General features: G+C 41.3%; 1 protein-coding gene across 5 annotated transcripts in view; it reads left to right on the forward strand.

The window, feature by feature from the left end:
* The window catches only part of CPT1A (carnitine palmitoyltransferase 1A), a 90,050-nt gene that overhangs the window by 22,488 nt on the left and 45,998 nt on the right, over window positions 1-21,564 (forward strand). For 4 of the 5 annotated variants that reach the window (XM_073347046.2, XM_078853148.1, XM_073347044.2 and 1 more), the window contains exon 2: window positions 21,318-21,472. In XM_073347046.2, the coding sequence (XP_073203147.1) occupies window positions 21,332-21,472 (141 nt within the window). In that variant the 5' untranslated portion in view covers window positions 21,318-21,331. Of the gene's footprint in view, window positions 1-16,778; window positions 16,871-21,317; window positions 21,473-21,564 lie in introns of all 5 variants that reach the window. The other variant, XM_073347045.2, reaches the window with a different exon arrangement.

Below are 21,564 nucleotides of genomic sequence, written 5' to 3' on the forward strand. Positions count from 1 at the left end.
GAAAAAAGTCTTTCAATTTTACTTTGGGCAAAATACCTTTTTTTAGTATCAAATTCTTAGTTCTGTGTTGGGCTGTATCTTTTTTCTACTTTAAATTAAAGACTCAGCTTTATTCCCTCTCTCTCTCTTTTTTTTTTTTTTAAAGAGGGAATGCATTTAAAGTCTGCACTTAAACTCTCCTTTCTTGTTAGCAGCCGCGCTTCCCATTTTGTTAGACCCCTGGCAGTGAAACAGGATCTGTAGTCCGGAGTGTAAAAGACAAATTGAGCTTTTGTTGTTCAGTAGCCCATTCTGCAGCAGCATAACCTTTCACCTACTTTTCTGCAGCAGTCATGTGACTTTCTAGTACTGTGGAGGAGGAGTGCGGTTTCAAGAAAAGAAATACCGGTTGTGCAGTGGAAGTGCCCTTCAAATGACACATCAGAGCGTCATAAAACTAAACTGCAGATCCAAATGTATTCTCAATTATTTGGTGGGAGGGTAGGGGTAAGAAAAGAGAGAACAAAAATGCCTAAGACTGTCTAATTCAAATGTTTTCTTGTCAGGAAAAATGGTTAACCTTTACAATATGCAGAGAAAATGGAACTGGTGGGTCTAGCTTCTTGCTGCTTTAAAAAATGTATGATTATAAGCCCAACCTTGGAGAGCTTTCCTGTATAAAAAGCAACTTAAATGGAAGCTTTTTTTTTTTTTTTTTAATTGGCATGCAACTAAGTTGGGTATCGTAATTCAGTACAGTCCTCTAGGACTTGTAGTATACTGTGAAGTATTCCTAAACTCCAGATTTTTAGGAAAACATGCATATAAACAATTGTAAAGCAGTCCTCCCTGCATGTTCAAATCACCTTTTTTTTGTAGGGTCTATTTAAATGATGGCACCAGTGTTTGACTCTTTTTGGTTTGTTTTTTTGTTCTTTTTAGTCCCTAGGGCAAATGAAAAGTCTACCTCTTGAACCCTCCCCCCGTGCCCGCCTTACCCACTTGCACTGTAAATCACATAATCTGCTGCCTGAGATGACCCCACTTTTTTTGCCTCGTTGGCCCTGCTTAGCAGTCATACTGATAGCTGTTTTGAGCCACTGTAGAATGTATGCTTAGCCAATAAAAAGCTTGTCACTCCAGTTATCTAGGTTAATGTACGGAGGGTAAGCATTGCAATTCTGTGTTACCGCAGGAATATTACAGAAGGTAATTAGTGGAATGCCATTATTCCGGTAATGTAAATGCTTAGGTGTATCTTTCACAACAGCAAAACCAATTCCCCCTCCCTCCAAAAAGACCCCCAACAAAAAACAACCCACCAGTCTTCAGCCCTTTCCTTGCTGCATAGCAAAATAGCTATATGGTGTTTTGGTTTTACATATCTGGCTTTTATGTAGCAGGATGTACTTTAAACTTCCAGAATGTCATAAAAGGTGGCTTTTGCGTGGATGTATGGAATAACATGCATTGCAGTACAGGCCTGAAGTAATGCCTTTTTCTAGGCTTGGTACTGTATAGAAAAGAACATATATGGGCAGAGAATAAGGAAAATATCTTTCTACTAGTATTTTCCTGATAAGTGAATGTCAATTTTGCCTTTGAACTGAGTTGAGCTGTCTGAGTTTTTAGCCTGTACATTAAAGGGCCTTTCCTCTACCTGTAGCTTGCTGCTGTGGAAGTGTGCTGGAGTGGCAGTTTTAGAGTGAAGTCCTCTAGTATTTATGCAGTAAGTACAGCTCAGGCTGCTGCAGTCAGGTTCCCCCATCCTTATTTGCCCATGTGCCTCTACTATTGACAAAATAGTTTATTCTTAGACTTGGTAGAATTCAATTATTATTTTTTTTATAATTTTGATGAGTAACATTGTTTATTTTTAAGCTTTTTTTTTAATTTACCTGTTCAAAATTTCACAGTTGTGCAAAATTAGGAGTTTTAAACATTTTTTTCTGGATTTCTGTTGATTAAAATTTTCACAGTTGTGGGAAAATATTAGGGGGGGCAATTATTTAAAGACAGTAGATGCTGAGATTCAAAAAGTTAAAGCTTTATTACAGTTAAAACGCAAATTGTCAATATCAGCTGTCAAACTGTACAGTAGAACCTCAGTTATGAACACCTCGGGAACGGAGGTTGTTCTTAACTCTGAATAAAATGTTATGGTTCTTCTTTCAAAAGTTTGCAGCTGAACATTGACTTAATACAGCTTTGAAACTTTACTATGCAAAAGAATAATGCTGCTTTTAACCATCTTAATTTAAATGAAACAAGTACAGAAACAGTTTTCTTACCTTGTCAAATCTTTTTTTTAACTTTCCCTTTTTTAAGTAGTTTACGTTTAACACTGTACTGTATTTGTTTTTTTTTTTGTCGCTGCTGTGGCTACCTGATTGCATACTTCCAGTTCCAAGAGAGGTGTGTGGTTGACGGGTGTTTGTAACTCTGAGGTTCTAATAACAAAGCAGATATCCTTAAATTGAAATATAATAAGTGCTCAAGTAGCACTTTTCTTAGTTTGTCTATCTGAAATATATTTCATCAGTTTGTGTACAGTGAAATCAACATTTATGGATAAAAATCTAATCCTTCTAAGCATACTTAGGTTTGGTTTATATTAGCAACTTATGATGATATAACTTCTTCGCTCAGGGTTGTGAAAGATCCACACGCCTGAGCGACACAGTTATACTGACCTAACTCCCAGTGTAGACAGCACTATGTCGATGGGAGAGCATCTCCCATCGACCTAGCTACCGGCTTTCGGGGAGGTAGAGTACCTACGCCTCTGGGAGAAGCCCTCCTGTTGGTGTAGGTAGCCTTTTCGCTGAAGCTGTGCTGCTGCCTCATTTTTAAGCGTAGAGCAGCCCTGACGTTACCACCAGCTCATTTTGCATAGGCCTCCAAACAGGTAAATGTTACATGACTTGGTTACTATTAGTCAGAACTGGTTTTGGATTGGTGACTTAGATGTGGAAAACACTGTAACCCATTGGTTCCCAAACTAGGGGGTGTACCCCCCTGGGGGGGGCATGAAGAAATTCCCAGGGGGGCGCGAGGTTGCCTGGCCCTTGAGCTCCCGGCCAGGGAGGCTAGCCCCTGGCCCCTCCCCTCCTGTCCACCCTCCCCCACAGCTGTGCCGCTGTGCGGGCAGTGCAGCTTGTGCCCGCCCACCTCCCAGGCTTTCCAGTAAGCCAGTCCTGCCGCTCTGAGTGGCCTGGTAAGGGGGTAGGGAGCAGGGGGTGGGGGGGGGTTGGATAAGGGGCAGGAGGTCCCGGGGTGGGGAGGCAGTCAGGAGACAGGGAGCAGGGGGTTTGGATAGGGGGTGGGGTTCCGAGGGTCGCGGGAGGGGGCGGTCAGGACAAGGAGCAGGTGGGTTGGAAAGGGGGTGGAGTCCCGGGAGATCAGGGGACAAGGAGCAGGGTGGGTTGGATAGGGAGTGGGGTCCTGGGGGGGGGGATGGTCAGGGGACAAGGATGGGGGGCGGGTTGGATGATGGTAAAGGAGAGGTAGGGGGGTGAGGGTTTCTTGGAAATTAAAAAGAGGACGTGATGCCGAAAAGTTTGGGAACCATTGCTGTAACCATTTACCAGTCAGTTCCTCTATAATAGGGAAGCATGAAACACAGCATTCAATTTAGATCAGTGCCTTAAAAAAATAAATAAATAAAATTGGACGATCACAGCAGCACACTACTTCTAGAAGAAAAGCAGAATTTTTATTGAACTCCATTGAGATACAGAGAGAGATAATAATCATTTGTCCCGCTCTGCCATGCCCCCCAGCAGATGGTTTTCTTTTCTCTTAAGCATTGCCTGAAGGGGAAGGGTTTTATAGTTGTTAACATGATCCTATTGGGATCCGGGCACCCGCCCACTGCTAAAGGATCCCCACCCCCAGCCTAAGAGGGGGATCCACAGGACCTGGACACCAAATGAGTATGGGGGACAACTAATGAAATAACAGGGACAGGTGTGTGGTCAAAGAATCAAACGAAGGGAACCAGATGGGGACACCAAGCATAGTAGGCAGAACAGCCTGGAGAAACGATACGTGCAAAAGGAATATCTGTGCCTTCACTTGTCATTTGGCCCCCAGCATCATTTTACTCTATATGTTAGCTAAACTGGTTTGATTCCTTAGAATCCTTGCTGGGGGCACAGAGTTATTACTTTCAGCCCTCTCCACTCGTGATCAGCTCTGAACTGCTGACTAAAGACGGTTCAGCAGGAGAAACAGGACTGTTTAATATCTGCACCTGAGGGCATGGTGTGTATTTGTGTGAAAGGGTAGTAAATATGGCTTTGAAGCTTGTATTTGTGACTCCCTTGTTTGGCACTAAGTTTCCTGAAACCCTTCCCACTCCTCACCTCTGACCTAGTTCCAGTGTACTGGGAGTAGCAGTCAGTTTATGAAACCCAGGAGACTGGGGTGGTTCAAAGTCAAAGCTTTTTTTTATATGTGTATGTGTCTTCATGACTTCTCCAGTGTGGAGCTATAATGATTCTTTATAACTGTCTCAGTTAATAGAAGTCCTATTTAGTCCAATATTTTCTTCTCCCACCTCAGCTGAAAGTTCTGTGCCAATTCTACAAGGATATCAGCCCCAGCTGGTTTGGGAATAAGGTGTTCTCTATGCCGGGGTTCTTGACCTTTTTCTTTCTAACCCCCCACCCCCCTCTTATGCTATAAAACCTACACAGACCACCTGTGTCACAACAATTGTTTTTCTTCATATCCAGTAGATTAAAAGCCAGGGCCGGTGTTAGGGGGTAGCAAGCAGGGCAATTGCATGGGGCCCCATGCATAGCTAAGTTGCTTCGGCTTCAGCCCCAGGCGGTGGGGCTCAGCTTCGACTTTCTGCCCTGGACCCCAGCAAGTCTAATGCTGGCCCTGCTCTATGGTTTATTTTGGTGGACCCCCTGAAACCAGTTCACGGCTCTCAAGGGGGCCCCGGAACTCTCAAAACAGAGCTATGTTGAGTGACTTGGTTACAGCACAATTCTATTTAATAGGGTAGGTGGGTCTTTAACGATATTCCCAAACCATAGTAAGAACTTAGACCATGCAAGTTATTAGCATGGTTTGGAAACTCTGAAGCCATTTTTATACTACAAAATGGAACTTTGTAACCAGATTCCCTCATTATGGTTCTGTTTGGGCCTCAGTGGGTTTTGTTGGTCAGGTCTACATGCAGGTCAGCGTCACTGGTTTTTGTTTCTTCTTCCCCTCCTCCCCCCAAGCATTGCCCAAATTTAGGAGGGGAAAGGAGGTAAAATTAAATTAATTTTAATTTTAATGGCAGAATTAAAGGATCTGCTGTAGAATGCAGGTCAAGAGCAGCTAATGTGAACAACAAACATTCTCAGAAAGCTGCCCCAGGCTGACCACGGGAATCAAGGGATTTGCTTACATTACAATAAAAAGACTTACGGCATGGCCTCAGCTGACATGAGCTTGCGGGTTATAAAATAGCAGTGGAGATGTTCAGGCTTGGGCTGGGGGCCAAGACTTGGAGACCCTCCCTTCCTTATGGGGTCTCAGAGTCTGGATTTCAGCTCAAACCTGAACAGCGACACTGCTGAGAGCCCTATGGGGGAGGGGTAGGTCTCCAAGCCTAGGCTTCAGACCAGACCTGAACAGCTGCACTGCTATTTTTAGCCCTGCAGCCAAAGCCCCATGAGCCCAAGTCAGTTTACCTGGTCTCTGAAACTTGGTGCCACGGGATTTGTATTGCAGCGTAGATAATAGTCAAGCTGACAATACATAGGTGCAGCTTGGTCTTTGACATTGGCCCCAGCAAACCACCCAAAGACTCAGACATCAGGCTGCCTGTAAACATTCTGGCTTGCAACACATCCCCAGTGTTGCTGCACGTATGTGAAGGACTTTGGCTCCTCACTGTAGATGCAACTGTAACCCTGAATAACTTTTTAAATATTACTTTCCCAAACGGACAGTGGTTGTCAGACACTAGTTCAGATCAATCCTGGATAGGTGGTATAAGTTTCAAGAGGATGAGAGCCATGGTTTGAGCCCCAAGTGTGTTAAAAAATTTAAAATTGTTAAATTTTGACGTTGTGACTTTTTGGGGTGCGTGGGTGGGGGCTGCATCTTAGGAACCCCTTGCTCAAACAACCTAACATTTGAACTACTAACTCTATACCCTGGACCCCCCAAGGCACAGAAGTTTTCACAACAAATCGGTCAGCATGCAGATTTTAGAGTACTTTTCAAAATTTGGCTGTTAAACAGTAAGCTAGTGCCAGTCTTAACTATAGTGGTGCTATGACCCTAGTTAAATGTTTGCTAGAGTCAGTCAGCTTAATTTTGTTTTCATCCAAGTTAAATAGTGGTTAAACTTATTATTTCTTTAATTCAGGTTTAAGAGGGCTATGTACATCTGAAATATTCTGTCTCTGATATTACTGTCTTTATTCCTTTTGCTCCATCCTTATGCTATAGCCATCAGATTCAGCTGTCAGGTAGAACATTTTGGCTCATGCAAGTCTCAAGCCATTTCTGTGCAGTGAATATTTGTTTTCACTTTTGCTTTGCAAATTTCTCTAAACAGTGTTGCATGTCTGATGTATTTTAAGACTATTCATACAACTTTGTCATAGTCACTGTAGTATCAGTTGCTTTGATAAGATTTAAGTGCAGTGAGTTTCTGTGTGTGTCTTGGGTTGTTTACCTGTTAAGGTGGAATAGCATGATTAGATATCAGTAAGGATGAGTAGAATTGGAGGAAAATAGGGCACTGCTTTGAAATGGAAATACTTAAGTGAATAACAGTCCTTGGAGGGCTTTCACGGGCAAATTTAGACATCAGCTTTTGCAGGGGTGTCACGTGGTACGGAAATGAGATAGCTACCCTGGTTCTGAGCTTCTGCTGTCTTACCACGTTTTTTTAAACTTGGAAAGCTATTAATACTACTACTTTCCTGTCATGAATGACTAGCATAAATAGCCGATAGTCAGAATCCTCTTTCTATCTGGGTCGCCATTAAAGTGCTTCAGAACCAAGTGCTTCTTCACACAATTTTCTGAGGACATGAGTTCTAGCATTCTTTGAGTGGCATACCAAGAAGTGTTCAATTACGCATCCTAATAGCTATACATGAGTATGTAAAATTCTAGAAAAACCTGATCCCCAGTCTAAGGTATCTTTGGAATTCTACTAAATTGTGTGTTTTTGATGAGCTCCATGTTATGAGGTCGTTGTTCAAATACTGCCTTATGTGAGCACCAGATTCACACCAATGAAGAGTTTTTTGGCATCTTTAAGCATGAGTAGTCAGCTACCCTGAAGGCCAAATTCTGCCATGATGAAGGTGGATAAAGTACCCCAGAAGTTAATGGAGTTGTATTCATAACAAGCCTGAATGTGACCCTAAATTACCAAACTGATACTCTAATTAGCAGAATTCTCTAGTATGAGCTGTATAGAACAAACTATTACTTGAATAGGGAAAACTCTGAAATATAAGTTATAGAGATCACAACTAGTTTTTACTACTCATCTCTCATGTTGTCTTGGTTGGGCAGTAGTGGAGTCAGTTACCTTCCTTCTAGGTGTGCAGAGCATTAACCCCTGTAGAGCAGAGTCTTCAATTTTAGAGCTTAGTCTTCATTAGGACTGTTATCTTAAAATATCCTGCCACTATCATTGGTTGGGCATCAGCGGGAGCATTAGTGTAGATAGGTTTCAATCAGACATCGCAATTTTAACTACTGTTTCGTTGAGCCCTGGTCTCCACTGCAAACTTATGTCAGTATAACTGTTGCTCAGGGGTGTGGAAAATCCACAGCTGTGAGCAATGGAGTTGTACCATCCAAACTCCTGTTGTAGACAGCATTGGGTAGATGGGAGGGCTTCTCCTGTCGACATACTGCTGTCTCTCTGGGAGGTAGAGTGGCCCATTTCAAACAGTTGACAAGAAGGTGTGAGTTACTGTTACTCACACCTTCTTGTCAACTGTTTGAAATGGGCCACTCTCATTACCACTATAAAAGTTATTTTTCCTCCCTTGGTATCCTACTGTTAATTGAATTGTCTCATTAGACTGACCTCACACTTGGTAACGCAACTCCCATCTTTTCATGTATTTATACCTGCTCCTGTATTTTCCACTCCATGCATCTGATGAAGTTGGTTCTAGCCCATGAAAGCTTATGCCCAAATAAAATTTAGTCTCTAAGGTGCCACAAGGACTCCTCGTTGTTTTTGCTGATACAGACTAACACGGCTACCACTCTGAAACCTGTCATCTGACTTTTGTTTTTTGAAGCATATTTTACCTATTTTCAAGTTGATGAGTTTACAAACATTTTAAACTATAGTAGACCACATTGTAAAAGGCCACCAACTTGAAAATCACATTTTTACCTGAAAATCTTGTTCTTGCTATTAAAAATAATACCCACAACTTTTAAAATGGAAAGACACAAGAAAAAATGTATTTCACTTTTTTCTGTTTACTTTGCACTTTTGACTGCAGTATCTATGCGGCTGGCAAGAGTGAAGAGCTGGCAGGGCAGTGGGGCAGAGATAAGTCTGTTTTTGCAGACACACATGCATACAAATAACTTGTGAACTGCACTAACAGTGAATTTAGTGATTATAATTATTATTTTTGCAAGTGTAGATGCAGCCCAATAGTGCATTTAACAGCAATGGTAGCAGACGGAGGGAGCGGTGGAGCCTGATTGTGCTTCACAGGTTGTGTTTCACAGAAACATCAAACAAGAAGAGTTGATAGACTTCAGTTCTTCTGCAGTATCCAAACTGGGATAGATGTACAAGGGAGTTCAGCTTGATGTATGTGTAATCATAGTTATATGTTAAGAAAATTATTACAGAACTATAAAAATCCAGCATTTTACTTTTGTGTGAATCAAGTGCTGTATTTTTGACATAATGAGGTGGTCACTTTGCTATGAGAGCGCGTGAATAACCAGTGAGAGTGAGATGGCTGTTAGAACTGTGGACCTTATTCATAAGGAATAGGAGCTGGTTTCTGAGAATTAATTTGCATACGAAAAGACAGGAATGTTAGAGAATTAGATTAATTTTTTTACTAACTTTTTCTTTTGGCGGTTACTGCGACTTTGTTGGAGATCTGAAGAGGCAGCAAAACAGGCTGTTCCACAACCTCATCTCTGACCTGCCTGGTGAATGACTCTCATGTTTTCCCCTCGATGATGATTATGCTTTTGTTTCCACCCAGCTGTACTTAGCTGGAAGTAGAAACTATGGTAAATTCCTGAGATAAGGGAAAAATAAGGCAAACAGCAGTGTTTGCACCTTTCTGCTCTTCTTTGGCATATGACCTTTATCAAACCTACATCCAGATGAAGATATTTTGATTAAGGCTAATGATTACTGCTGTGTGGGATTTTGCAGTTCATTTGTTGGTTATAATGGAAAGGAGATTGCTGGCATGCAGGGTGGATAAAAATCAATTTTTTTTTAAAAAAATCCAGTTTTTTTTAATTTAAATCGGATTTTTTAAAGTTTTTTCCTCAAAAAGCATTTTGTCTAAAGACAGTTTTAATTAAGATACATTATAGCTCAAAGATATATCATTATGGAATCAGGATTATAAATTCTAATTCTATAGTATGAGACAATATATTTGTGTAATGTTTAAGAAAAGTTTTATAAATGAGTTCCAGTAGTTCTTGGATTAGGGACCCAACCTTATGGGGTGCCAGGGGCTTCTGTATAGATTATTTAGGTTAATCTTTCTATCTACCCAATGGGACTCAGTGCTCAGTCTAGAAAATACCATCAGAGATGCTTAGTTTTGCAGTTCTCAAACTGTGGATTTGTGTCTCCAGAGGTAGCATGCTTGTTAACAGCAAAACTGTTTTTAAATAAATAAATAATATATAGAGGTGAGAAATAACAGACCTCAACTCTGTTGTCCCTCTGAAAGTTTGTGTACACAGAGTCAATCCCTTTCCTCTCTCTAAAAGTGCAAAGTTTCAAAAAGTTCAATGAATAGAAGATTGTTGGGGGCGGAATAGATCTGGACAAGGAGAAGAAGTCTGGAGATAAATGTGAGAAGTGAGCGACGTATGCTTTTTTGTTAAAATATTATATGCTTGCTGTTGAAGAAAAAAATCCAGAATACTTAACGTTGTTGTTTTAATTAAATAAAACAATTTAAATGTCTGTCTGGTGATGTTCTTCTCCTAATACAGCATGACAAGAAAATCCTCCAAATATTAATGATTAACCTGTTGATTTGGAGATAGTTCACCTCCCAATGACTTCATAAATATCTGCTTCAGTTACCTTTGGTAAATGAAATAACCAACCAATCATTCATTTCAGATTAGTTTTACAGCTATATCAGAAAAAGTTTACATTTTTAAACAGTGATTTAGTTTGAATAGTGTGTACAGTAACTCCTCACTTAAAGTTGTCCTGGTTAACATTGTTTCGTCGTTACGTTGCTGATCAATTAGGGAACATGCTCACTTAAAGTTGTGCAGTGTTCCCTTATAATGTTTGGCAGCCACCTGCTTTGTCCACTGCTTGCAGGTAGAGCAGCCCATTGGAGCTAGCCGGTGGGGCTTGGAACCAGGGTGGACCGGCAGCCACCCCATCAACTCCCCTAAGCTCACTGTGCAGCAGCCGGCCAGCAGGCTGTCAGTTGCCAGCAGTTCAGCTGTCCCTCCCCCCGCTGCCATGTGCTGCTCCTGCCCTCTGCCTTGGAGCTGCTCCCGGTAGCCTCCTGCTTGTGGTGCGGGAAGAGGGGGGGCTAATGTCAGGGTGTCCCCTTCCCCCCTGCTCCTGCCCCCACTTACCCCTTCTCCATATAGAGCAGGGTGGCGACACAACAGGGCTCAGGACGGAGAGAGCTTGCTGGTGGCAGTTGCTGTCTCATCTTCCTGATAATTTAAAAAGGCAGTGTACTTAGAGTGGGGCAGCGTACTTAAAGGGGTAATGCACATCTCTCTCTCCTCCACCCACAGGGTGTGTGTCTCTGTCTGCCATGCTGTCTCCCCTCCCTCCATTCGTGCTGCCTTGTAGAGTATGAGGTTACATTAGCAACAATTGTATTAACCCTTGAGGGCTCTGCTGAATGCTAGTTCATCATTTAGCAGTAAGGCATTCCCTGGGAAATACCCCACCTCTGACTCCTCCACCTCAACCAAGTTTCACAATCATCATTGCTGTGTACAGTATTAAATTGTTTGTTTAAAACTTATACTGTGTGTGTATGGTTTTTTGTTTGGTGAAAAAGATTTCCTTGGAACCTAACCCCTCACCCCATTTACATTAATTCTTATGGGGAAATTGGATTAGCTTAATATCGTTTCGCTTAAAGTCGCATTTTTCAGGAACATAACTACAACGTTAAGCAAGGTGTTACTGTATCTTCTAAAAATGAAATCTACATCTATCTCTGAGTTGTGAGGAATATATATTAAGGTTATAACAACCAACAAGAATGCACTTTTATGTTGAAAACCATGATTAAATCGAGTCTTCCTGACTAGTGATTTAAATCAAATCCACCCTGCTGGCATGGCCGTGCAGAATAGTTGCTTATCATTAAACTCTGAAACTGATGGCAAAGTGGAAGTAATCTTGCATAATAGTAAGTAATTTTGAAACGTTGGCAGTGACTGTATTGTGCTTTACCTACTGCAGTTTGCTGCCAGTTGGAATGTCTATCTTCAGTCAGTTGTCACAGGATGACATGGTTTGTATACTTTAGATGGCATAGAAAGTCTTGACTAATACTCTTATGAGCCACAACAACAGGTATCTGAAGAGAATTTTGGCATATTCTGAGGATTCTTCTATCTGCCTCCAATCTGTAAAATTTTTGTTGAGATTTTTATTTATAATTTACTTGGATTTATTCTTTACTTTTATATCATATGTCAATACACAAAAAGGTCACTGAAAAAATGTTTGGCTTTCTAACCTGCCTTTGCTGCAGATAGAACAAGTAGAAACCACAAAGTTTCACAAATCACACAGGCACAATGTTTCTTAGTTTCTAGCAATATAACCGTCTTTTCTCACTAGTTTTTAAGATAGTTAAATATTCACATGGAAAAAAGTCATATTCAGAAGTAAAGTACAAAGATTACGTTTTCCCATCTTTCAGATTAGCAGCCGTGTTAGTCTGTATTTGCAAAAAGAAAAGGAGTACTTGTGGCACCTTAGAGACTAACCAATTTATTTGAGCATAAGCTTATGCTCAGATAAATTTGTTAGTCTCTAAGGTGCCACAAGTACTCCTTTTCTTTTTGCGTTTTCCCATGTGTTGAGAGTAGTGCCACCACCCCGAAAGGATGTTATCAATCTTAATTAGTAAGTGCTGTAGACCTTTTAAAGCACTCTACATACATGTGGTGTTAGAGGTATGATTAGCTGCACTAATTAAGCAAATTAGTTGGCTGTTTCTAGTGTAATCAACAGTGGAAAATATTCTCTTCTGTTTAATATCAAGTTAAGGTGATGGCAGGAAGCTCAAACTTCTTTCAGTACTATTGTTTCAGTAGCTACCTGCCTTAACTGCAGTACTATGGGCCTTGGTTATAACACTGAAGCGCCCAACCTCATCTTTTGATCCTGTAACATAGATATAACTGAAGCACTTCTGAATCTTGCTACAGCCTTGGATTTCACTAGGTTTACTCTAAAAACCTTGGACTTTACCATGCCCTATTCTAAATGCCACACTGTGTCAACCCTAGAGTGTGCTGTTGAGTTTTAACTAGGTCCAGCCAAATGATATGCCAGTTGACCGTCAAAGCAGAGGCAAACAAGAAATTATCTTACTTCTGGGTTTGTCTTTTCTCCTTCCGATATCTGGGTTTGTCTGACCCATAAGATAATTTAAATAACCTTTCTAACTACTTTGAAGAAAGGGATGAGGAAGAAAATGATTGGCTCATTGTTTCTGAAGAGCCTAAAGTTTAACAATTCCCATGGTTGGAATCTGCTCAGAAAACTGAGACGCCTCTTAAAACATATGTCCTACCATGTATAGCTTCTTCTGATAACATCTGCTTGTGAAGTAACTCTTATTTCTGTGCATGCTTATAGAGATGAAGGCTTTACTGTTATGGTTTTTCTTTTGAAATATAACTGCTTCAGAACAGGCAAAGACTCTGAGCCAATTGCACAACGTTTCCCAAGGCCTTAGATTCCAATTTTAAACTGAAAGTTTAATGTGGCTCAGTGAAACTGAGTGTGCAGTCGACTTCTAACTAGAATTGGATTTAATGTACTTTCCAGTGATGCCCCTCTCCCAAACTCTTTAAACAATGTAACTGTAACCTGTCAGTATCACTTTCTCTCCTCTCTATCTCCACTCTTGCTGTTTGCCACATAAGTGCTCACCTAATGGATCACAGTTGCAAGTGTATTTTTAGGTCGCTCTGATATTCTCTGGATTCGCTGCTTGAGATGAGACTGCATTCTCTACTTACTGTTTCTCCAAGGAATCATTAACCTTTGATCTTGAAAAGAGAATAGTAGAAGAGCCTTTTTTCATTTTGTGTACTTAGTTTGTCATCAGGCATTTAATTAGCATTTATAAGTACAGAGCACACATTTCACAATAATGTGTAAATATTATTAAAATACTATGAAGACCACTTCATAAATTGTTAAGTTGGTTTGAAGGTGATAGTGGTGGAAATACTCACCAGATATTGAGATATGGCTGAACCCTGTAGCCTTAGAAATCTGCACTTCTGTTTTATTCAGTTGCTTTGCATTTACTAATTTGCATCTTCTGTGATCTTATTACTGCTATTATTATTACTTAAAATGTCTGGCTTCTTCTATTTAAATGTTGTAAAATGTACTGTGACTCAGAAAGGTTTGGCCTCTTGACTACGGGGAAGTAGCAGGCCTTTGCTACAGCAAGGGAAAGCATAGAGTTTTCTGTTTCTGTAGCAGATGGGTCATAAAATGGGTGGAAAGCAAGTGGCTAAAATGAGTGCAGGGGTGGGGAGTGCCTGGATATCTCATTAAGGGCAAGGGAGCTGGGAGGGGGGGTGGGGGCGGGCAGGGGAGGTGATCTTCAGCCGCCTTTGTATTCCCCCACACTACACAGTCATTAGATCTATGAATGAAGAGGGGGCTCCTTCTGCCAATAACATTCCCCCCCAAAATCTCTGCTACAGAAGAGCCTGATGCTAAATGCACCCTTTTGTATGTAACAATTTTAGTTAGACTAAATCTTTTCACAATGAACTGGATGCTGTTTCATATTCATATATATATATAGTGGTTATTCTGCTGTGTTCTAGGAGCTTGTTCACTAGCATGTGCAATAGCATTTTTCAGATGTCCACTTCCTAACTCCAAGTGCCTTTTTTATACACGTGATTAAATGAATGGGTCCTGTAACTGCCTTCTTTGTGGGTTTATGATAATTTGTTTTTCAGATCTGAGATCCTGATTTTTTTTTTAAACACAACATTTTACTTTGTGTTCGCTGACATAAAAGGTGATACAGAGAGACAAAGTGGGTGAGGTAGTATATTTTATTGGACCAGCTTCTGTTGGTGAGAGAGAGAGAGAGAGAGAGAGACTTTCAAGCCAAAAAGAGCTCTTTTTCAGGGCTTGGAAGCTTATCTCTCTCACCAACAGAAGATGGTCGAATAAAAGCTATCTCACCCACCTTGTATCCTGGGACCTAGATGGCTACAACTACACTGCATACATCAAAAGTGAAAGGCTGTGTAACAGTTGTTCCCTGAAATCATAGGGGAATATGGGTTAGGGGCATGTCTGGTTAAAAGTTGACCTTTAGTCGAGGCAGTATAAATGTCCTAAAGAGTCACAAAGATAGCATAGTGGGCAGCATTAACAGGTAGATGTGGCTGGGGAGGTCAGCAATATTATTTGTTTGGGAAAATCAGCTGGGCTGGTATTCACTGTTTTGTTAAACAGAGAAAAAGCATGCTGAACTGTGGTTGCGTGTGGTGTGGGGTTTTTTTTTTTTAAACTACCTTGTTTTGAACTGGTGGGCTAACTTGGTTGATGTTACAGCTGGTTTCAGTAAGATAGAAAGCAGGAGAGTGTGTAGAACAGGCAAATCTTTCTCTCCTGGAAGGACACTGTAAGATTTCTTTACGCTTGTATGGATGTGAATGTATTTTTAAAGAACACTTACGGAAATGAAGTTCTGTTTCAAAATGACATTTTTAAAAAATCACAGTCAACTTTTTAATATTCTAAGATTTTGCTGAGTCCTAAGAAAGTCACAAACACCCTAGCTTTGTGATTCACTGTTTGGGGTGAGGCTTATTAGCATGTACTGTACGGAAACATTTTGCTGACTACTAGTTTGCCTGCAGCTAAAATGAATGATTGTTTTCCTCTTGGTCTGAATGAGTGGTGTGGCGTCTGTGTTACTAAATGTTGGCAAATCGAGTTGATGAATAAAACGCATGCTCAGTTGAGCTGTGCCCTTCTACCTACTTTACTGACAAACATGTGACTGCCTCAGAAATGTGGAAGAGGGGAATGCATGGAGCAGATTATTAAATTGGCTTTGGAGAAGCAGAAGAGAATTTCCCTAAAGGAAAGGGCTTCAAGGAAACTTCTTTTTTTTTTCTTTTTTTTGCTACACAGCCAGTATTCATTGTGAAAGTGCGTTTTAAAAAAATAGTAGTAGTTTTGTTTGGGAAGCTGCAGTTCCTCTCTTTGTGAAGAAGGACTGCTGAACGGGGATTTCCCTACACCCTCCCCCTCCTCCCCCCGCTCCCAGTGCCTCCCCAGTGGTCAACTAGTTACATGCAGTGTTCCCAGTTTAGTCATTGGTTGGAAATTTGAATGGAAATCGAAACATTAATACACATTTTAAAAGCATTTACAGTGTATGATAAAATACTTAAACCTATTATGCTTTTACAGGTACAAAAATTATGAACACAGACTAGCTTCCTCACCCAGCTGTTGTTTTTCCTGACCATGTCAGTGCATTCATTTCGGTAATATTGCCCAACCTAATAATTTCAACTTATGATTTGTAAGCAAGGTCTGAATGAGCTCTCCCCAACCGCTAATGATGAGCAGGGTCAGGGGCTTGCCCCACTCTGCATGGCTCCCGGAAGCAGCGGCATGTCCCTCCTCCGGCTCCCATGCGTAGGGGCAGCTTGGGGGCTCTGCTCCCGCAGCTCCCATTGGCTGGGAACCGCAACCAATGGGAGCTGCAGGGGGTGGCGCCTGCAGACAGGGCAGCATGCAGAGGGGCCTGGCCATGCCTCCCCGCAGGAGCTGGGGGGGGACGGACGGACATGCTGCTGCTTCTGGAAGCTGTTTGAGGTAAGCACCACCTGGAGCTTGCACCTTTGACCCCCTCCCATGCCCCGACCCCCTGCCCCAGCCCTGTTCCCTCTCCCGCCCTCTGAACCTGTCTGTCCCAGCCCAGAGCACCCTCCCGCACCCCAACCCCTAATTTTGTGAGCAATTATCATGGGCCACCATGCAATTTCCATACCCAGATGTGACCCTCAGGCCAAAAAGTTTGCCCATCCCTGGTCTAAGTGCTTAGACCTGCTGTAGGATAGCATTTCTGTGGAAGACCTTGCCCAGTCTGCACTAGCTGTGAGGTTCCCCCACTGAGAGCTGAAATCACTGAAAGCTGGGTGGAACCTCAAGAGACCGACTCATAGAGGTCACGGTGGCAGCAGGAGATGACGGCACAGGAGCGGTGGTATGAACAGTGGCACGCTGGACAACAACAGCTGGAGTGAGTGGCAAGCAGCTGGAGGAATGAACAAGGTGCCTTCTCTCTCTCGCCCGCCTGTAGGTGCTAGATGAACTGATGCAAAAGCATCTCTGAACTCTGGATCTGCAAGGACAACAACTATGAGTGAGGTGCAGCGGAGGGAGTAGGGAGGGGTACGTTAAAGGAACATTTGTTTGTTGGACTATGTTTTAGTGACTTTTGCTCCAGAATGCTAGATTTGTGACTAGGGAAATTTATATAAATATACATTTTCTAGTCGGCCAAGATTTTTAAAATGCATTATTTGTCAAGGTTATTATCTCACATTGTCGCTATCTCGAGAGGCCATTATCTTGGGAAGTTTCTGTACAAAACATTATTATATTATAATTACTTTTTACATAAGAACGACCATACTGGGTCAGACCATTGGCCCAGTATCCTGTCTTTTGACATTGGCCAATGCTAAGTGCTTCAAAGGAAATGAAAAGAATAGAGCAATTATCAAGTGATCCATCCCCTGTGTTCCACTCTCAGCTTCTGGAGAACAGAGGCTAGGGACACTCAGAGCATGGTGTTGCATCCCTACCCATCCTGCTAATAGCCTTTGATGGACCTATCCTCCATGAACGTATCTAGTTCTTTTTTTGAACCCTGTTATAGTTTTGGCCTTCACAACATCCCCTGGCAAAAAGTTCCATGGGTTGACTGTGTGCTGTATGAAGAAATACTTTCTTTTGTTTGTTTTAAACCTGCTGCCTATTAATTTCATTGGGTGACCCCTAGTTCTTAAGTTATGTGAAGTAGCAAATAATATTTCCTTACTCACTTTCTCATCAGTCAAGATTTTATTGACCTCTATCATATCCCCTCTTGGTTGTCTCTTTTCCAAGCTGAAAAGTCCCAATCTTATTAATCTCTCCTCATGTGGAAGCTGTTCCATATCCCTAGTCATTTTAGTTGCCTTTATCTGTGACTTTTCCAACTCCAATACCTCTATTTTGAAATGGGGCGACCAGAACTGGACACAGTATTCAAGATGTTGGCATACCATGGATTTATATAGTAAAAGTGGAGGAGCTTGGTTTGCCAGACTGATCAGCAAACCAATGCTGACAACCTATGTGAAAAGACTGCAAAATACCAAGCCTCTGGACTTCATAGACATGCAGAAAACCTTATAAACCAGTCACTGTCAAAGCCGATTTAGAAGTACTTAATGAGGCTGTTAAGAATGCCGGAGAGACAACACAGTTTATGCAAACAAACATGGCTGGCTCATCCTACTTCCTATTTAAGCAAGAGATACCACACACTACAAACTGGGGACCAATGTTAAGTGCATCGTCACTTGTTAATTCTGAAGTTGGACATTGATTCTGACTAAGACCAGCAAATGCTCGCTGTCTTTCTTCAAGAAACTTAACTGGCTGATTAGAAGCGTGTGGTGCAACAGTGAAAGACTCAGCCGTTGAAAAAGTGAAGACCTCTCTCACCACATTCAGAAAATGTTCATACACGGCTGATGATGGGCGTCAAGTATTAAGTCATTGCGTACGTTATCTTGATGTCAGTGGTAGGCCAGTCGATGCATTTCTAGATGTTCAGGTTATAGAAGGCACATCGGCTGTATCTGTGACAACCCACATCTTAGAAGAGTTAAATGCTTGTAAACTGAACCCCAAACGGATGGCTGCTTGTGCATTTGATGGAGCTGCAAACTTCTCTGGAAGACATAGTGGAGTACAAGCTTTGCTCAGAGAAAAGTGTAATCCTAATCTCTCCTGTACACACAGCAGAGGCCATCTATTCCAACTGACACTAGTCAAGATGCAGAATCTTCAAAAGCCATTAAAAAAAGCCATACATTTAATGTGTGTTATGTTTTTTTTTTTCCAGCAAGAGTCCAAAAGGACTGAACGTCTTGGAAAAAATAGAAGATACACTAGGACTGAAGTTCGAATGAGTCCAACCTGAGAGAACCTGCTGGCTTTCTAATGAGCAATCTTTGGCTGTTGTCTTAAAATTACTGCAACCATTATTATTGACTTTGGAAAGCATCTACCAAGATGGGATGGATCGAAGTAGTGAGGCTGGTTAACTACTTTTGTTACTAAGTTCAGAGAAGGCTATTGCTATTCTCTCTCATAAGTCTACTGTTGAAAGCACTTGAGTTATTAAATAAGGCCATCCAGGCATCTGGTGCAACAGTAGTAGATCTTTGTCCAGCAATAGAAGCTACACTTATATAAATCGGAGAGAGAGTCATTGAAAACATACTGTAAGAAGCAAAGACTGCAGTTCAGAAGTTGACTGACTAAGGCATTTATATTGCCTACTTCAGTAAAGAGGACAAGAAGTGTTTGTTAAGACAGCTGAAGAAGTACACAGACTTGATTCTTACAAATCTACAACAGCAACTTCTGGATTCTACTAAATCTCTGTCTAGCTTTTACAGATGCCTGTCTTATAAAACACCAACAGTTGAGTGGAGTGAGGCAGTACCACCAATGGGGCTGCTATGTGATCAGGACAGAACAGAGAATTTGAACACAGAGTGGAATATCATACAACAAACGAATGAAGATTTGATTTCAACTTCTTCTTTATCATCACTAGTGGTTCGACCCAATCTTTTTGCTACGTTTCCTGTGATGAAAGAAGTAGGAATTCATCTCTTGCTACTCCCAGTCACAACAGCTATAGTTGAGCATTCTTTTTCCTCATTGAGTAGAATTTTGTGCTCTGAAAAGAGGCACCTTCTGCCTAATCATGAGCATATCATGAAGGACCGAAATACCAGACACATGAGAAGCCACCAAAGATGAACGCACTACATTTGAGAAGTTCAAATTACAACAAGAAACCAAGAAAGATGTAGATGTAGTGCTTCATAGTAGGCTTGAGTAGCTAACTTTAATTTGTGTGATGATTTTGAAACATGAGTTAAATCTAATAAAAATGGTCGTGAAATATTTTTCAGTTTTTATTATCGTGCCATACAGCCCACTTTCGCCCTATGGTCGCACCCCATGTCAGCTATCACCCTCTCCCCCCCGCCCTGCATATTCAAATGCGCCCCCCCCTCCCCTTTTTCAATTCCTGGGGAAAATGCTGTTGGTGAAGGAAAACTATTGCCATGAGATTTTCCAGGTCTCTAGGGGTGTAGTAATCTAAGCAACAGACACTCCTTGTTTTCAGGGCTCATACTGATGAAGTGATTCTCATTGCATCACTTTTTTTCTTAAATCTGAGCCTTTGGAGAGGCTAGGTTATTTTTTCCATGGGAGCTAATGTGTCTGTGTATTTGAGACATTCAGATTAAAAATGTTTATTACCTAATCCCTTTATATTAAAACTAAAATCTTTTAAAATGAATATATCTTTCACTGTTGATGCTGTTTGATTTACTGGTTGTAAATCTCTTAGCTTAGATAATGGAAAAAGCATAGTTGATTTCACTTTGAGATTCTCATGCACTAGCCTAGTGGTCCTCAACCTGTTCAACCATAAATCAGCCCATACTTTCTACTCTTTTTAGTCTAACGATTTCTACCTTCTATCTTGTAATGCTCAAGGAGTCTTCTTTAGAATAAGAAATAAGGGTTGCTCAGATAGCTTTAACCGCATTGCACTCATTAATGTGCTGATGAATTCACATGACTAACTCCTGCTGAAAATATGACACTGAATGTTAAAATATTCTAGTTTCTGGAGTTCTCAATAATGAGTTTTGTAGGATATAGGAAAAAAAATGGGGGAGAGGGTCTTTAGTTTATGATTTGGCTGCAAATTTGTTTTCTCTATAAAGTCAGATCTGTGTGGAGGGTTCTGCCAGTTGAGGTGAATGTTCTAAGTACCTTTCTGTTCTAAGCACCTGAAAGAGCTAACACTGTATCTCTGTATATAGTTAAACAGAGAAAAGTTTCTTACTGCTTGCTCTATACTATTTTCTGAATATAATTTGATTAACCCATTATGCTGTTCCACCTGTATTCTAAGGGTATATATACAATTAGACACCTGCAGTTGGCACGAGCCAGCTGACTTGGGGTCGTGGGAATCAGGCTAATGGACTGTTTAACTGCAGTGTAGATGTTCAGGCTTGGGCTGCAGCCCAAGCTCTGGGACTCTCCCATCTCTCAGGGTCCTAGCACCTGGCACCAAACATGTACACCTCAATTAAACAGCCCCTTAGCACAAGTCCTTTGACCTGAGTCAGCTGGCACGGGCCAGCCACCTGTTTTTAATTGCAGTGCAAACATACGCTACCTCCATTCTGCAGATATACACACCATTTGGTTCATTTTACCAGTGGAAAAACCTAATATAATTGGGAGAAGATAAGACTCCTATTTATAGGCTCATAAATTAAGGCCAGAAAGGGAACATTAGATCATCTACTGAGATTTCCTCTATTGCACAGGCCATCTGTCTGAAATAGGCCATATGGAATTGGGTCGTACTGCACATAATTGCAGCCCACTTCATGATATCTCCCAAAAACATTGTGAAATTGAGCAAGCCAGGGATGTTTCACTGGAAATGGAGTAGCTTCTGGACCAATAGTTCCTCTGCGGTAGTAAAATCAGATTTGTTTTAACTTTTTTCTTTTGGCAGAACACTTTCTGAAAATGGCAGAAGCCCATCAAGCAGTAGCATTTCAATTTACAGTAACTCCAGATGGGATCGACCTGCGAATGAGCCATGAGGCTCTCAGACAGATCTATCTTTCTGGTCTCCATTCCTGGAAAAAGAAGTTCATCAGATTCAAGGTAATGAGTTCCTGTAGATTTGAATGCATAATCAAAATCTATTTGGTATTTTTAAAACTTGCTTGGATTTTGCGTGAGTAGAATTAAATATT

This window comes from Lepidochelys kempii, chromosome 6, assembly GCF_965140285.1.
Source record: "Lepidochelys kempii isolate rLepKem1 chromosome 6, rLepKem1.hap1, whole genome shotgun sequence".
In the NCBI taxonomy this organism is placed as follows: domain Eukaryota; kingdom Metazoa; phylum Chordata; order Testudines; family Cheloniidae; genus Lepidochelys; species Lepidochelys kempii.